General features: G+C 40.7%; 1 protein-coding gene across 3 annotated transcripts in view; it reads right to left on the bottom strand.

Moving 5' to 3' along the window:
- Positions 1-19,319, bottom strand: part of slc2a13a (solute carrier family 2 member 13a) — a 92,366-nt gene that overhangs the window by 22,000 nt on the left and 51,047 nt on the right. For all 3 annotated transcript variants that reach the window (XM_085375941.1, XM_085375940.1, XM_085375942.1), the window contains one exon: positions 9,491-9,599. In XM_085375941.1, coding sequence (XP_085232067.1) covers positions 9,491-9,599 — 109 coding nt within the window. The remainder of the gene's footprint in view (positions 1-9,490; positions 9,600-19,319) is intronic.

The raw sequence follows: 19,319 nt of genomic DNA on the forward strand, positions 1-19,319 counted from the left end.
ACTATGTTCCACTGGTTGTATTTGTTGTCATGTGTAGTAAACACCAATCCAGCTACTTAATAAGACAGCTTCACACATGACATCCTGCTGTGAGGAGCATGCGAGTGTGATGCATTTCTGTATGCATTTGATTAGAAGCTAAATTAGAATATTTGTCATTAAAAAGGTCTGGCTGTGTCTCGGTGGGAGACAGAAGATGTTGGCATGATTAGGTTGCTTATGAATGATTGAAAACACTCACACACAGGCAAAAACAACCCAGTATTTTTTATTTATTTATTTTTTGGTCTAGCTTCTTGGATTACATGCACACAAAACACACGCAGATCAGTGCAAGCTCTGCCAGCTCCTCGCCGGCCCGCCAGCAGAGTGACCACGTAAAACTGTTTTTTGTGACATTTCCAACATGACATTTATCTGTGGGACCATCTGCGAGGGCCAACTGGCATGTTGCAACAACAAAATGAGTACTTGGCAACATGACAAAGCACACTGAGATTATGTGCATTCATATAGTAGCTAAATTTAATACCACAATGCTGGTTTTCTCAATACATATGTGGTTGTTCCATGAGGTAAATAAAATTGTAGTGATTTGCACTGCATGTTGGCAAAGATGTATCTCTGATATCTTATATTATTAGGATGTCATAGCATTAGAGAAGGTTGTTTTTAAGATGAGAACCACAGAAAACTACCATACATATACATTATTAACAGCACCTGGGTAGTGGGAAGTGAGGAAGTGAGTTTACCACGCAAAGAGTACTTGGGTAAGATGTCTATTAACAGTTGGCCAATTATATTAAGTGGCTTTTTCTTTTTAGCATTTTTATCTTTCATCTGTCCCAGAGAAAAACTCCATCTGCCACCAATTAATAGTGGGCACTTCCCTTGCTCTTATTTGGACAATTTTGCCACTGTTAGCTAACTAGCCTAAGGTCTTCCAATTTCATGTTTACCTGGGTGGCTTGCTGGATATCATTGCTGGATGCTGCTAATAAAGTTACACAATTACACAGTGAATTCGCCTTTATTATTATATTTACAAATATTGTCTTGGTTGTATCATTTTATTTTGTTGTATTCATCCGCGACACCTTAAAGGCTGGTCTGTGAAAATATTGTCTGACATTAAACCGGTCTGTAGCGCAAAAAAGGTTGGGGACCGCTGAACTACAACATCTGGCAGATCGAGAATTTATCAAGCTCACTGAGACTGCAGAGCTTGTACTGTATTATTAATTGCTGTGTTATCAATTTGTCATCAGCGTACTTGGCAATTTAAATTCTGACAAATAGAATCGAAGTCTGTTGCATATACTGGATACCAACTGCCATTGTATTCTGGTATAAATCTCTAGTTTCTATGCCAAGCTAGATTGTCTTGCCCCCTTTACCTAAATTCATATATTTCACAAAGCACTTAGTTTTAGTAGTTTGTTCTACTTGTGGTGATAATTAACCATTATTATAGTGCTGGTTGAAGGAAATTTGGCCAAGGTGTTGGGAATAAAATGTCACTTCTGGACTTTCTGAGACTTATTTTCTCATCTTCTGGAAAAGATCAAAGTTCACACCATGAGAGACCTTACAAAGTGCAAGCAGGAGAAAATAAAAGCAGAAAAGGAAACATGCCACGTGAACGATTTCAGGAAATGTTTGCAGTGTTTGCATGATAAAGTATGCACATTCCACTGGTCATTAATACCCTGAAAAGCATCTCTTTTTTTGCACATAATTGCTTCAACTTCTGGATCAAACCACTATTTTGGTAAGTGTGCAGTCTAAAGCATTGGTTGTACTTGGTTAGAAGTCCTTGATGCTACTTTTTGAGAAACCTGGAGCGAAGAACAAAAAAACCCTCTCTGCATGATTGTTGCAAAAAGCAGCAAAGAAACAAAGAGAATAAAAGAACACGGGTCTTTTCATCCACAGCTCAATATTTCTTGTCCCCTTTCTCTGTCTTCCTTCATAAATCTTACACTTCCTCTCCTGTCATCTGCCTTGATCCCCCTCCGTGGCCCTTCCTCCACCTCATCACCATCAATGTCAGATCTCCCTCTGCCCTCTGCTTTCCTCTTCTCTGCTTTTACTCTACTCTCCAGCCCAGTTGGAAGATCTTCCTGTCTTTTAAGATAGTTCGTTCACCACTCACAGGATGCACACACACATTTCCCACCAGTACACAGTGACCTTTACGTGCAAGATTATGAGGCTAATTCATTCGAAATGATCCATCAGCTAATGCATAAAGATGATATCTAATTTGACCAATTGCTGTACCACATTGTTCTGCATTTATAGCTAAACAACAGAGATGGGAAGGGAGATCCATAAAAAAAGAAAATCTCCTGCAGGATGCATGTTACTGATGTGATCCACACAGCCATCCATCCAGCTTCTTTTTTTCCTGAGTGATGCATTCTTGATAAATACATTTTTCATCACACAGGTTTCTCTGACAGTTTTTGAATGTTTGTGTGCGCGTGTGTGTGTGTGAGTGAGTGAAAGCAAGGAGGTTATTCATGTAACACCAAGAGAGCTCAGGGAGAGTACCTGACACATGAGTTTAAATCAAGCTGCTGTAAAATAATAATGGCACGTATGGGACCATGTCCACGGCCATTACGCATACTCATGGCCAGTTTTAGTTCTCTGTAGGCCTTTTAATCTATTTGAAGTAACAAAAAAAAATTATTTGATCTTCTGCAAACAAACCCTAAACCACTACTGATACTTCTGCAGTTTCAGCAGTATTGATGTCTTAAATCTTGCGCAACAGAAGCTCGGTAGATCTTTAGTTATGGCTTAGGTTAGCTTTCTATGGATTGGGCAAACACCTAGCTTCCATAGCTGTAGCAATTAGCTAGTACAGTGGAACTCCGACTTACGGATACCCCGTTTCATGAAAAATTCAAGTTACGAAGGCACTGAACAGCAATATTTTTGCCCGTGTTACGGCAAAATGCCCGAGTAACGAAATCCGCTGGCTCTGATTGGCTGAGCCTACAATGCCAACAATGCCTTCCGAATCATGTGACAACCCCTTGGCTTCCGTACTTGTGCTTCGCTGTTCCACTTGAACGAGGTATTGTTGTTCTAGTTAGCAATTAGCCTATAGCCTATCGTTTAGCATCGCCTCACTCAAAACGCGAATTACGAATTACGAAAGACCCTCGGGAACGAATTAATTTCGTAAGTCGGGGTTCCACTACAATTATCTATAATTGTGAAGCTAAAATGTCAAACAGTGAATATAACTCTAAAGATTATGTTGTTTTCACGATGCTGTTGGTACTGTAACCAAGGACACCCTCGCCGAGCCACTAACACAACGGTGGACTTTTAATTTTTAATACATAAATAAATAAAAAGCAGATATAGCTAGGTTAACAAAGCTACATAAGCTTACTGCCCATTATTGAAATAAAAGTCATGCCATCATAAATTATAATGATTTTATTGTGCAAACTAGGCTTTACAAGTCATTATAGTGATCAACAAACTGGATTAAGAGCAGCTGATGGTCATTCAGCAAAAATCAGTACCTTAGCAGGCTACCCACTGAGCTGGTGTACGTACCATATAATCAGTATCTCCATGTATGCATATTATATGTGCAAACTTTTTTCCCTGCACCTTTCCGTTAAAAATACACTTGCGCATTTTTCCTAATTTTAAGCAATAGGCTTTTTTTTAAGTGACCATGCATGAAGAGAATGGAGTGCTAAATTAACAGCTAATGGGGCTGAAGTGGGCAGGGACAATCTGGGAGAACGTTAAGGCACTTTCAATAAAGAATTAGATTTGATAGGAAGCTGATGCCATGGAGACACATGCTAAACAAATCAGCCAGTAATATAACCCCACGGTCCTGCCTGGGCACTCTACACACATCCGTTTTCCTTTCTTATTACCGTTTTGCATTAATGCACGCATAAGTAAATAAAGATAAAGTAGTAAGTAATTTGATGACCAAAGAAAATAGGGCAGGAGAAGAAAATAAAAAAATATTAATATAAAGTATTACTTGCTGTATTCCTTCATTTTATAATAGCTTCATACTGGAAAGTAGTCACGATAGCTCACATAACATCTATTTATATACTGTAGAGTACAGCTGGCTAAATACACATAAAGTAGTAATAGAACAGCGGCAGAGGTTAGCTGATCACTGCCTTGCTAGCACAAATAGAAAAATCCTCACCTGCCAGATAGAGCTTCAACACCTGTATACAGTTTGATCTCACAGACTCCTGAAATGTTATTGCAACACAAACAGCTGAGCATGATAAAAAATTCACCTACTGGGATTGTGGATGAAGCTCAAGTACGTTTGCTTGCATAAATGGACATTACACAGAACAGAGCACAAATTAGCATTCAGGCAAGTGATACTAATATGCACCAAGTTTAGTGTGTGAGCAGGTGTAAAGGCGGATTTATACTTCTCTGTTCAAGCTACACCTTTCTGAAACATAATCAGAAATGTGACGAAATGCAACCACATGCCAACACAGACCGCACAGGAATAAATGGTGCAAAGGCGATGCTTAGACTAGATCTCAAGCTCTCATTTAACCAGAATCTCTGAGAGACTTAGGTGCTGTTAACCACTGCTCCTTTGTGAAGTTGGACTGAAAAGAAAAAAAAATATTTAGATCGTGTGAGGTTTGTAACTGTATTTGACAGGCTGGGGTTTATAATTACAGATATCCCCTAACGCAGCACTGATCTCCATAAGTATGTTAGATATGAAAGGGCAAATCAGAGGGAAACGTGTTAACTGTCAGTTTGATGAAGTGAGAAACGCAACTTTGTCACTTCATCAAGATGTTATTGGTTGAACTGGCTGGTCAGTTACAATCTCAGTCAATCTTTCGCCTGAATTCCTCTGATAAAGACCAGAAGAGCTCACTTTTTTTGTTAGATATTTTACTCCAAGGCTGACGGGAGGAGGGAGGCTTTCTGTGGGAAAATGTGCTAATAGGGTCTCAAATGTACCCTCTGTGTGAACATATGTGACTTGGAGAGAGGGAGGAAAAAAGTGAACACTGTCAATCCGTTCCTGTCAAGTTCCTAACTTGAGAGAGAGAGGACTGTTAGAACTGGCAGCCAATATGTGCTTTTCTAGTTTGGTCTGGATTTTTTTTTTTTTTGCCTGTCTGCCAGATTGTCTCATTGCCCTTTTCCTTCTTCGCCTGTGCCAGCCTGGTGGTTTAATCAGAAAAAGCAGCTGGGGACAGGGAGAGGAGCTTGTTTCTAAGCCTGGCTGATTTACTGGCTCCTCAGACCTTCTTTATGTCTCACCGGCTAATGGGGCTAGCCTGGCAGCTTCACTGGAGGTAGACAAAAGAGGCAGTAGACAGGGAGCTTAGCAAAGCATACAGCACACATGACGAGTGACGGGAGGCGTCAGCAATAACTCAACACACAGTGCACATTCTGTGGTTAAAGTAGCCCATGCTCCGTATGGTGGAAGATGATCAAATATAGTTTTTAATCATTCATATCTTTACATTATATTCATCACTGAAGGGTGAGTATTGTCATGGTAACAGCTGTGTTCTCCCCCTTTCGTTTTGTTCTCTATGTTCTGTAGTCTGTCCTCGCCTCATCCAGCAACCCTCTGAGTTTTTTATTATTCACCTCAGTTTCAGCGAGCAGGCAGATTGTTTCTATCACCTAATATCAATCATCCAGATTCACATTTTCCTCTGTCAGCCCAGTGTGTGAGTTCTCAGGTTACAACTGTAAACGTCATCATCAGGATTCAGTTCTCACTACATGTTCTGAAACCCTAACAAATGTACTAATTAATAAAATTAATAAAATTAATACCATTTTTGCAATCAGTGCATGGACTTTTCATTTTTAACCCCTAGGCCTGTTTTGAATTGTAACACCAATCTGTAGATCAAATAGACCTTGCTGTTTCTTTATTTGGGTGTTCACCTGTGATACATGGCTCATGACTCCCCTGCTTCATCCTTCCTATTGTTTATGTGCCAAAATGTCCTTTGACAAGACACTTAACACCCAAATTGGGTTAAACAGTGTCTTCTAAACCCAGATCCTTTACCTTTCAAAATATGTACACTGGTCCACTTTATACTGACTTTATAAGTGGTTAAAAAAGTGGGCAGGTGGCACCTCTATAATGACATACTACAGCAATTAAAAAGGCTGGTCTAGTTATTTACAATTGAATTATTCAGTTACCCTTTATTTTGCAAAAAAGGACAAACGCCTAGCTTCCATAGCTGTAGCAATTAGCTGGTATTATCTATAATTGTGAACCTAAAATGTCGAGCACAATGAGTATTATGAACTTTCAAGCTTATACCAACAAATCAACCACTGCAACATCTCTTCTCCTTTTGTTTTTGTGATTTCCTTTTGAGTAGGCCGTCACTGGCATCTGATCCTTTTTCCTTGTACAGCAAATGTAAAATTTCTTAATTCTTTTTCTCGTCATGCAACGTAAACACACACTTAAAGCGTTATGTTTTTGTGAAAAATTCGCCCTCAAAAACGCGCGGTGAAAAAAAGTTGACATTAAGCGACAATGAGCTGGTCCTGATGTTTTGACTGTGTTTGAGCTACAAGCGCACTTGTTGCCACATGCAGCGATCTGATTGGTCTACTTTTTGGAAAAATTTGAAAAATGACACAATCAGTCTGATTGGCTAATTTTATAACACAGGAAATATTTTTTCAGTCTGGTGTAAAAAGAGTGGCCTTAAAACTGACTGTTAATTTAATTATACCTTTACAGTGTCCAATGGCTGCATTTTGATTAGTATTTTAGTTTGGAAGGAGGTTCCTGGGTGGACCTCCTGCTGGAAAAGGACATTGCCATGCATGTTAGGTTAACTGCTGATTGTAAATGATCTCTGGAAGTGCGACTATGCAGTCGTCTGTCTCTCTGTGAAGGACTGGAAACATGTTGAGGGTGTAACCTGCATTAATGTCGGGCCTTTCTCTTACAGTATGAAGTGCCTTGAGGCAACAGTTTTGGAACTATATAAATAAAATTGAATTGAACTATCATGGCAGCTGGATAGCTGGTAACCCCCCATGACTCTGAGCTGTATAAGGAGACAACAAAATAGATGGATTCTGGCTGATATTATAACCATGGCTTAGTCTTATGTGGTTTTGAAACACTACAGAGACATCACAAAGACAGGCCCTAAAATAACAACTTGCTTTTGATTATACAGTTTTAAATTCACATACTCGAGTTCAATATCTTGGATACGAAAAACACAAACACACACACCAACCGAGTGATTTATTATTGGCTTATCCACACGTACATCTGGAGTGAACACATCTGGGACGGATGGGAAAGAGGCCCACGGATTCGATTCATTTGCTATGTCACAAGACAACTGTTGTTATTTGTGCGTCTGCTGCGTTGGACTCTTTCTCTTAAACATGTTGCTTCTTCTGATTTGGGCTGTACTTTGGCGATTTCATCAGATCTGCTCTCTTTCAGCCTGACTCCAGATGAAAATAACTATAACCTGTGCCAACTTGCATTCTGATCTGTCTCTGGGACTTTTCCAGCCACGAAACGATGCGAAGCTAAAACAAAGCAAACAACAGAAATGGAGACGCTGGCATCAAAAAATTGATTGTCACCAGCGTGAGGCCTTTAATGTCAATTTTGAGTGATGTCATTATCACCACAGTAAGCCGCAGTACTTATTTTTTCAAACGAAAGGGCAATCAGATTTCAATTTGCAGGCAGGAAAACACATTTTAATGCCATCTGTAAACATAACAGGCCCGAAACAGTCTCGGCTGAGGATGTAATGATGCTCGGTGCAAATGGGTCATCTCTCGACACAGATAAACTAGCAGGTAGACCTTTTTGGGAGGACTAATAATGGATTGGATTTATATAGCGCTTTTCAAGGCACCCAAAGCGCTTTACAATGCCACTATTCATTCACTCTCACATTCACACACTGGTGGAGGCAAGCTACAGTTGTAGCCACAGCTGCCCTGGGGCAGACTGACAGAAGCGAGGCTGCCATATCGCGCCATCGGCCCCTCTGGCCAACACCAGTAGGCAAGTAGGGTAAAGTGTCTTGCCCAAGGACACAACGACCAGGACAGAGAGCCCGGGGATCGAACCGGCGACCTTCCGGTTACAGATACGCTTCCCAACCCCCTGAGCCACGGTCGCCCAGCAACTAGAAGATTGGCAGATACATAAATCAGAGAGTCAGAAAGGTGGATAGGGACAGAGCTATGACAGATTAAGTTTGTCCACTCTGCTGTTCATAATGTTGGTGACAGGGATGAAGATAAATATACAGTAAGAGAGGCAGACACTCAGTAACCAGATCTCTCTGCGAGAGAGACAGAAGCAACCGCTCAAAGACATCCAGAGTTTCACCGCTGCTTTATTATCATCCTTTCTCCTCACATTTCTGTCCATTTACTTCTCAAAATCTAATCACGCATGGGCAAACGGCCATACCTAAAGCCTGACGCGCACCCGCTTACATACACACAACCACGCGAGTGCACAGATGTCATGCACAAACACGCACGTGCCACACAGGCGCGCCTGCACAGACTCCAAAGTCCATAGGGTCACATTTCGTTCATTTAGTCACATGTGTGCAAACACGCCCGTACAAGAACACTTATCCTGCTGCTCTCACCTCCGGTGGTTGCTAAGCAACAGCACATATCCACAGATTGTTTACGGAGCCTTGCAATATAGTTCATCTCTAAAGGGAGGCGAGGCAGGGACCGATGACACAATCCCCTCAGATGAAAAGAATAAGCTGGTCCATCCCTTCGCAGGCAAGTGGGCAGTAATGCAATGAGTCCTCTTGCTCCCCACTGGGCGACGTGAAGCGACAGATGACAGAAATGTTTTGTGATTTAATAGCGTGTCGCTGAAGCGAATGCACCCGTCTGAGATCTCTGGTGCTGAGAGGCGAGGCATGTGACATCGTGTGCCATGCATCGTTATTGTTTTCATTAACTCTGAGGGCAAAACTGATAAAAACACACTTGAACTTTTCCCTTTCGGTGCCAATGCGATGTAGAAATAATAAAGGCTGTGCCGTTTGAGCTCTTGAAAAGATGACACATGGACACAGCCTCAAGTATCAGAGGTCAATTTTTTCCAGTATACTACACATGAAAGGGCCTCTAAGTTCGGCAGTTACAGACTGCTGACAAATTAAAGGGAAAAACCTGAACCCTTGACCCCTTCATTGACACACTGGCTTTGTAAGGCTATACGGCACGTATCAGCATCCCTTAAAGGGAAGGGTTACTGAAAATCAGTGCAAAGTTGTTTTGGGTGATCGCCTTTATCTATTTGCTCATTTGATGCTGAACACTGCAGGCTCTGTTTAATTTTACAAAAGTCTGTTGCTCTGGGAGAACAAGCAGAATAAATCAGACCCGTGCGCCAGACCCGACGGAAAGGTTTGGTGATGTTTCCACTCACATGACTGTGTTGATTCCTGAAAGCTGCTGGAACATCTGAAGACCACAGCCCACCACCAGGGCTCGTCGTGTTGGGGGGTAGGTCAGCATCCGCCAGATCACCGGGCCGTCTGAGAGACACAAGCAAAGGTACAGAAATGAGTTTTGCACGCAGCACAAGATAAGATAACTGCTATGAGGAAAACAAGGCTGAGACAGTATCTCAAGGGCGACATGTGAAAAAGAAACCAGGCGTGAAAGTGCAGTTCCTCAAATGGCCACTGGCTGGCTCCATCACCAGAGATTTCTGTGTTAAATTGCCCAAATTTACAGTCATCAACTGTATGTTTTCCTTTACTACATCCATGAAATTTCTCTGAGGTCTTCCTTTTTTCCTCTTCCTGCCTGACATCTTCAACATCCTTTGTTTGTATATCCACCATCCCTGCTCCGCACATATCCAAACACCTCAGCCTTGCCTCTCCAACTTGGTCCCCGAACCTCACAGCCTGAAGTGTTCCTCTGATGTAATCATTCGTAATCCTGTCAATTCTGTCTTAACACCTTTAACTCTCCTGTGTTTTTGTCAGTACCACCATCTTCAAACCTTCTTGTAACCCTTCCCTTTGACTCTTGCTATTATCTTCTGTCACAAATCACCCCTGACACTCGTCTCCACCCACTCAATCCTGCCTACACGCTCTTTTCATGTCTTATATGCAATCAGTTGCTTTGGATGGTTGACCCCAGGTGCTATAAAACTGCATAAAGATTTATGAACATGGCATGAGGTGCTAGAAATACAGGACCACCTGCCTTCATAAGTGCTTTAATTCTTCTTGGCACAGATTCAACAAGGCACTAGGCAAGGCAAATTTATTTGTATAGCACAATTCAACAACAAGGTGATTCAAAGTGCTTTACAGAGACATTAGAAACAAAAACAAATAAAAAGCATGATTTAAAATTGATTAAAACAAGCAAACAAACAAACTAACTAAACACACACATTTCACACCTGTTCGCTAATTGTTCACTAGAACAATTTCACAAATATTTTGGTCCATATCGGTCATTTGGTCATTGTTAAGTTCAGGAAACCAGTTTTAGAAGATGTGACATGGTGTGTTATCCTGCTGGAAGCAGCCATCAAAAGATGGTACACTGTGGACATAAAGGGATGGGCCTCAGCAACAATACGTGGGTAAGCTGTGGAGACGATGCTCAGTTGTTATTAAGGAACACAAAGTGTGCCAACATATATTCCCTACAATATTACAACAACACTTCTGCCCATTGATACATTAGATGAGCGGTCCATGGTGGGTGTATTCGGGTTGTTAACGTCAAATGCTGACCCTACTTTGTGAAAGTGGCAACAGAAATTGAGACTCATGAGAGAAAGCCAATCTTCTGTTGTCCAATTTTGGGGAATCCATGCAAATCGTCGCCTCAGCTCCCTGCTCTTAGCTGGCAAGAGTAACACCCAGTGTGGTCTTCTGCTGCTGTAGCCCATCTACTTCAAGGTTCAATGTGTTTTTGTGTTTCAGAGATGCTCTTCTGCAAACCTTTGTTGTAATGAGTCCTTTTGAGCTGCCTTTTGAACTACTTTAACCATACTCCCCTAACCTTTGGAATCAACGAGGGAATTTTTTCACCCAGAGAATCTGTGCTCACTGGATATTTTCTCTTTTTCAGATTATTCTCTGTTTGGTTGCATAGATTAGCATTTTCTGAATTACTCAAACCAACAATCACGCCACGTTCAAAGTCACTCGAATCACCCTCCGTTCCACAATTCTGGTGCTCAATTCAAAATTCAGCAGGTTGTCTGGACCTAAATGCGCTGGGTTGCTGCCATGTGATCAGCTAATTAGATATTTGCATTAGTCAGCAGTTGAACAGTAAGTAACAGTACGTTAGCTGGCTGCTGCTGCTGCTTTAATATTTAACACATATAGATGAGAGTGTTGTCAACCACACAGCTTTAAAAAATGTCAAACCGTTCTCATTAACACGAGTGGAACAACGTTCAGCTTAACCATGATCTAATTAAAAAATGCCACCAAATATTTTCAAACCGCACACAGGAAACTCAGTGGGTTTGTCACCATTAGTTATCCATAACAGATTTCTGATTTAGTGTTTAAGTTAGCATCATGAGTCACACTCTCCTCAAGCTGGAAGGCATAGCGGAAGCAACCATGTGACCAAGCGAAGATCTCTTACACAAGATGCTGAGGTTTTGTTTGTTCCAGTGATGCCGTCCTGTTGCTCTTGAATGTTTTGGAAAAACATGCAAATTTGCCTTATTTTCTTAGTGCCATTTTCCTCTTTCAGATGGCGGATATCTCACTGTGGGATGGAGCAAATATCTGAATTTGGCTTTGGCCACACAGAGTCCTACTTGGCTCATCTTCGGAGCCAGACTGCGATTTCCAACGCACGCAGACTAGTGATTCCTTCGGGAGGAGAAGTCTTAATAGGATGAGAGAATGGCTGGACAGGCATGGGGCTCTGGGATGAAGAGGGAGACATCCAGAGTGCTAACAGATCAGACAAACAAGTCTGAACACACACACACACAGGTAATATCAGGATACACAAGTGACTGTGCAAACACGGGCAGAAAATACAAACGTATCACAAACAAGGATGCATGAGCCTGCACATATGAGCTGATGCGCACAGACTGAGTATTTTGGAGCAGCTGTGTGTGGGAGGACTTTGGACCAGTGAACATCTCCTTTTGCTGTTTGACAAGCAGATCAGACTCTGTAAAGGAGGCTCCCGCTGACACACAAACACACTTAAGCCTACCTTTTAATGGGTGCCTGTCAGCCCTCGTTGGAGGATATTATCATCAACTTTGAGTCTTTTCAAACCTGAGATGCCGCGAGAGGCTTTTTAACTTTCATCTGTTTTTCCACATTTTCACAGAAGACTTCTCCTCATCTTTTTATTTTGAAGAGATTGGAAGCAATTCTCACAGCAGCGTGAAGCAATCAAAAACATAGCTTTTCATGATTCGTGATGTTTTTAAAAAAAATCACGCACCATGGCTCAATTTAACACCTACGTCCTTTCCAGACGTGTCTCGACGAGCTCTGCACTTATTTTATGGAGGTTTGTTTTTTAGATAGAAAACTCGCATCACTTCAGTTTTAGGTGATTGGCTTTTGCTTTGCTTTGTTAAACACAGCTTCAGCTTTGGCAATAACACCAGCTCAGCTCCATCTCTACCCAGCTTCCTTTAAAAACCCCATGATTATGACAATCTTATGCTAATGATAACTTGGACCTGTAAGCAAGTAATAATTATAACACATTATATCCAAGTATATCGAATGTTCACCAACACTGACATGAGAGCTTCAACCCTAATTTCATATAGCAAGTCTGTATATGCATAAGGTAAGGAGGGAGCTTGTACCTTAGTAATAAAAGCACTGTTATATGCTTAATATATGTCAATATGGGATTGACATATACAATATGGGATTGTTCAGACTTTGAAGTTTTAACAAAATCATACTTTCATACACAGTCTCCTATTATCAGAGGCTAAACATTAATGAAATAATTAACTGTCAGGCAGTTTCATAATATTGAGGATTGTTTTCTAGTTATTTAATGACAAACGAATCAGACAAATCAGATACTGTAGAAGGTTTGGACTTGATTTCAAGTGTTAAACTTGTGCAAGTGACCGAGGCCTGCGTTAGACTGAAAAACTAAAATAACTAAAATAACCATAGATTGTTAATTTGGAGTGGCCAAAGACTGATTTCTTTTCTTGGTTATGAAAAACCACAATATCACATTTATGGAAAGAAATGAAAAGTGTTTTCTACAAGATGCAAATCACTGGTTAGACTCAAGAATAGGAAGGTTAGATTAGACCTCATCAAAAAAACATCTAAGAAGAAAAAGAAAATTCTGGACAGAGGGAACCAAAGTTTTACCAGAATGACAGGAACCATAAAGTGAAGAAGGAAAGGAGCAACTTCTGATCCAGATCACATCACATCATTTGCCAGACATGGAGGAGGCATTTACACATATGACTTCTGAAGTGTACAAAGGTATACTCTCTGCTTAAATTAAGCGAAATGTTGCAAAACTGATTAGTCAGTGGTGTACAGCACCAATGGATAGCTCAAGGCATAATCCAAAGGCAACCCAAGAAATTCTCCAAGCAAAAACATGGGATTTTCTTCAATTCCCAAGTCCGTCACTGGAGCATATTTTTTCGACTATTAAATAAAATACTGAAGAGAGACGCACAAATAAGCGGCACCTGAAGGTGTCTGCAATAAATTAGAACATCTCAAGGTAAGAAAGCGATTCAGACAGTCATTGTCAGCAAAGGATTTTTAACCAGGTATTAAAAACAGTCCTTATATTTGTTTGTCCAGTTACTTTTGAGCCTCTGAAACTGGACTTTGAATAAAAATGTCTGCATTAAAATCCACAAATATAAGGTCTGACTATGCTGATCCTAAATAACCAAAATACAAAGAAATTGTGTAAAAGCAGAATGCAATCATTTCCAAAACTTTCATGAATAAATATGAGCACATTTGGAATTTGAAGGCAGAAATATACTTCAAATAAGTTGGGATGGGGTCACAAAAGACTGGAAAACTAAGTTCCTTTTCCAACTATATCTCATGTAGGTGGATATAACTTGTAGAGGAACAGCTTCTTGGAAGTCACGATGGGCAGAGGTTCACCAATCTGCAAAAAAACCCAATATCTACAAGTTGTGGAATTATTTCAGGTTAATAAATAGATGGATAATGTTCCTCAACATAAAATTGTGACTTTAAATAGCAAGTTATTTAGAGTACATAATATCATCAAACGATTCTGAGAATCTGAAGAAATCTCTGTGCACATTGGGAAAGGCTTAAAATCAGTACTGGACATCCATGATGTTTGTGCCCTGCAGCGCTGCATTAATCAACTGAAAACATCTGGGGCATAATGAAACAAGAAAATACGACAAAGACTGTTGAGATGCGAGAATACTACCATATTTTTCAGACTATAAGGTGCACTTAAGATCCTTTCATTTTCTCCAAAATTGACAGCGTGCCCCAATAATCCGGTGTGCCTTATGTATGAACTCTGGTTGTGTTTACTGACCTCGAACCGATTTTATGTGCGTATGCGTACATGGTGCTCAAAAATCTGTCAAAATGTTTTAGTTCGTCTTTATCTGACTGTTTTGCTTCGCTTAATGCGCCTTATGGTCCCAAAAATATGGTATATCAGACAAGAATGGGACAACATGGGAACTGAAGAAGCTTCTTGGATGAGAGGTGAAACATCTTCAACAAACTTACAGAAGTCCAGTCAACCTGCATGACTGGGAATTTACACAATGGGTCAACATTCCTCTCCAAAAGGACAATGTGAGCCAATATTAGACTTTAACACAAAAGATATGGTTATTATTGAAACACAGGGCCACTAATGAGAATTACTAGACCAGCTGATTTCTGGGAAATATAGGATTCCAGAAGTTTTGCATATTGACTTTTACTAGAGATTTAAAAAAGAAAAATCAGGCAATCTCAGTCGCTGTTGCCCAGATTTAAACTGTTTTGTAATCATGTGCTCATGGGTCCACTTTTGTGATCATAAAATTCTAAATTGCTGGACTCATTAGCAAATGTGTTCAGGTTATGTAAAATATTTCTTTACTGTAGCTTCCTTTTACTCGGCTCACACAGCCACTATATGTTTCTCTAAGCAGCCCTGTTATTGTTTTTTAAGTCAATGTTTAAAGGAAGTTCTCCACAGAGAAAATAAAGAGAAAGCAATGTGTTTATGGTCCAAGCCACGTCCATGGCACAGGTTGATTTTTTGATCCCCGCTGAGCAGACCATGGGACTCTTATCTGATTAGCCGACAGGGAAATCACAAATGAACTATCGAGAGGTTTGAAACCTAACGGCCGAATGGAGGCGAGATAAAACACACGTTCACGTGCAATCAATTAAAGAAACGCTGTGTATTTTTCCTGGCTGGTTTTTCCCCACAGAATACCACGAGATCAAGCAAACAGTGTAAGAAAAGGGTTATGCACAGACTCTCAGACAAACTCGCAAAACACACAGCTTCATTTCCTCAGCTGAACACCACCCAGCTGTAATTTAATCAGATGAGATATTGAAAAAGAGGGATGGCAATGAAAAACAAGCCAGCGGGCTACCAGTGAGCCACAAGCGCAGTGATTGCGTCTCATAATACTGCCGTAATTGCACGTTCGTTTTCCACACTGAACCTTTCCAGTTACATCTGCATCACTTGAATTCGATCTATCCACAACAATTTAGCCTAAAAAAATGAAATACAGTTCATGTTGTCTTGTGATCAAGCCATACAGAAGTTCAGTTGAGTTGTGGATCATAGCTGAGAGCATGAAGCAAGCAAATATACACAATGGGATAAGAGTTCCTAGTAGAAAGAGGCACTTAGAAACATCCTTAGACACACAGACACTCACACCAAGCTCAACAGGGGAACACAACTATCCACACAAGCTGTGATTATACTTCCAGCATCACTACCTGCACAGATCTCCTTTGATTGCTCATCTTATCGGGTTTCAATTCAGTAAATAGCTCCACTCTACCACTATAATCCGATTTGTTTGTGCAGTGAAGTAGGGAAGCCTGGGATGTGTGTTTAATGTCTCCAACTACTTCTTTGCATAATCTTTGATATTCTTTGAAGGAACGTCCAATTAGTGTTTTCCCTTGGCTACTTGCTTTTTGGGAAAACATTGCTAGTCCAGTCAGATGTTTCTTTTTATTCATACTTCAAACTCGTGCCATACTCAGCTCCATGAAATATGCAGCAGGAAGAGGAAAAATACAAGGAGAGGAATAAAGACTTTGTTGGAAGCTTGCTTTCCAGGAAACTGGAATGCTTCCACTGACGGGACTTATAATTACAGATTTCCACATTGATTTGTAAATCTGTGAAATCCTTTCAGTCTGTGGGTCAGTGCATGGTCAATACACCACAAAGGGATACACTGGGACTGAGCAATGCCCAATCAAGAAAACAAAGAGGCTCGATGGAAGCGCATAAAAATGCAGGTTCAGACTTTTAAAAGGAATGGTCTTGCATTTAAGTTAGACAGGAATAGCTACTCCTATCCCATCCAATCACCACGCTTTGGGGAAGTAAGTGGCAGGAAACAGGCTACACTTCTCAGACAAGCAGGCTGCAATCAAGGACCGAGGCCTTGGCAGCCAATCTGTAGCCCTTCTACATCAACCCCCATCCCCCCTCTAATTATTTTTTCCACATACTTCCCCTCTCCTCATACTTTTTCTCCTCTCCTCTGCTTCCTTATGTAAGTAGGATCATGACATCTCACATGTCACAATAAGAATCCTGAACAGAAAGTCAAAACTAGTAGAGAATAAATAACATCATCTGAAGCACGGTGTAGCCTCTAAGGTTCTTGATCATTAAAGCAACTTTAGGATTTTCACGCACAAAAGAATTTAACTTTTTGGAAAAATAAAGTTTTTCTCTGAAAGTTGATTAAACTTTTAAAACCTTCAACAAGAATCTAGGGGAAGCTTGGCTAGATTAGCATCACCACTGGAAACATTTGGGGAAAGAAAATAAAGAAGAGTCAAAAGAAACCCTTCAGCCATGCTACGGGTGCCAACCTCTGAAACTTTCCTGGTGGCATCACATGATTGGAACCACAAAAACAACAACAAGCTAATCCGAGCAGCAGACCAGAATAAATAGCTGTTCATAAGAAATGTTAGATAAATCTTTTTATGTTTTGTGTGTCCATCCATCCATCCATCCATCCATCCATTATCCTTTGCAGGGTCGCGGGGGTGCTGGAGCCTATCCCAGCTGTCATAGGGCGAGAGGCGGGGTACACCCTGGACAGGTCGCCAGTCTGTCGCAGGGCCAACACACAGGGACAGACAACCATTCACACTCACATTCACTCGCACATTCACACCTAGTGGTAATTTGGATTTTTTCCAATTAACCTATCCCCACAGTAACACCTCAAAATCCAAAATACAGGGGACTTTCATGCCCTTCTCATTTTTTTTCTTTGTAGTACACTGTATGCATGACTCTTTACATTTAGCTTATGGCAGGAAAGTAAATGAACTTGTTAAAGTCCTGAGTCTGGTGCCCCAGTGTCCATGTTTTTGAGTATGGTTAATATTTCTAGCTTTTGTATCAGTTATGGTTGTTGTTGGACTGTGTTTTCTTGGGTTAAAAGGATATTCTAAGTTGGATTAGTTTCTCTGATTGGCTTATGTTTTTCTTGTACTTTTGGTCTTCATGTTATTTAGTTTCTTGCTGTTAGTGATTATGTTTTACCTCCCTCAGTGTCTAGCCTTGTCTTGCGTTTTGAGAGTCTTGTCTCTGTTTAATTTCTCCAGTCACAGTGTAAAGCTTGCGTGTCTTGTCCGCGTCTATGTATTTGTCATGCTTCCTGTTTTATTTTGATAGTCCTTGTCCTGTGTGCAGTGCATTTAGTTTTGCTTCCGTTCTATCTCGTTATGTCAGATTCGTCCCAGCTGTGTTTCCACCTGTTCCCCATCCTCTCGTTATTCTGCCTGTGTGTCGTGTGTACTTCCATGTTTCCCAGTCATGTCAAGTCTCTTCCAGTCACCTACAACCAGTCAGGAGTTTCTTACTTGTAGTTCATGTTTGGTTTGTTTCTTTAGTATTCATATATTTTGTTTTTAGTTTGTTTTTGGCCAACATTAAAGCTTCTTCCTTTAGTTAAGCATCCTGTCTCCGAGTCCTGCGTTTGGGTCCTAACCTAGCCTGCCACACAGCTCACCATAACAGAACTATTCCTTTAACTACGTAAAATCATGGTGAAAGTTGCAAATGGTGGTGCTTTAAATTCAAGCTTTATTAGCATATAATAGTACAGTCACAGATACAATCAATTCACTATAAACAAAAAAAAAATAAGCAAAAATTGTGATTTTGTAACATGCTGTTGTTTATAATGCAGGATTACAGTTGAAACTGTGAAATGAAAAATGCCAGTAATTTACTGTAATTTAACAGGGACAAGTTTTGCAGTACAGGAAACTCTTCTAAGATGCTAAATCACAAAAAAATAATTTTCATGCATTTTTTATAGCCCTATACTGTCATGGTCCTGGGTCAGTGACCCAGTGTTTTTGGTTGTTGTACTTTTACTTTTGATAGTTTTATGTATTATGACTGTTGTGCTTTGGTTTCCCGGGTTTAGCTGTGTTCCCTCTGGTTGGTGTCATCCCTGCCTGTGTATCCCCTTTTGTGTAGTTAGGTCTCTGTGTTTAGTAAGCGTTTCTTAGTCTGTGTCTTTGCGTGTATGTGTTCCTGTTTTACTTTGAAGGTCCCTGCCTGATGTCAGTGCGTTCTGTTTACGTTCCCCTGCCTCGTCAGCTGTGATGTCTTCCAGGTGTGTTCCCCTCCTGTTTCCCATCCCTTGATTCCTGGTGTGTGTATTTATAGTGTGTGTTACCTCGTCCTTGTTGCTGGTTCGTCTGTGTCTCTCCGGCCGTCATTCTGTGTATTTCCCTGTGCCTCCCTGCATCTCTGTTTCTGGTTAGTTTCTGTTAGTTTTTCCCAGTTTAGGTTTTCTTAGTTCCATGTTCACCCTCGTCATCTCTGCTGTATCCACATTTGGTTAATAAACTCACTTGCACCAGAGCTGCTGCATCTTGGGTCCTAAATAATCCACACACGGCAACCCGTGACATATACAGACAGTTTGGAAAGAACAAACCTAAATTATTATAGAAGATCTCTTCAAATTTGCTTCAATCTTCAATCGCTTTTAC

The sequence above is a fragment of the Diplotaxodon limnothrissa genome, linkage group LG17 (genome assembly GCF_057381915.1).
Source record: "Diplotaxodon limnothrissa isolate DT_005_m linkage group LG17, D_limnothrissa_male_GT1.1, whole genome shotgun sequence".
Lineage (NCBI taxonomy): Eukaryota > Metazoa > Chordata > Actinopteri > Cichliformes > Cichlidae > Diplotaxodon > Diplotaxodon limnothrissa.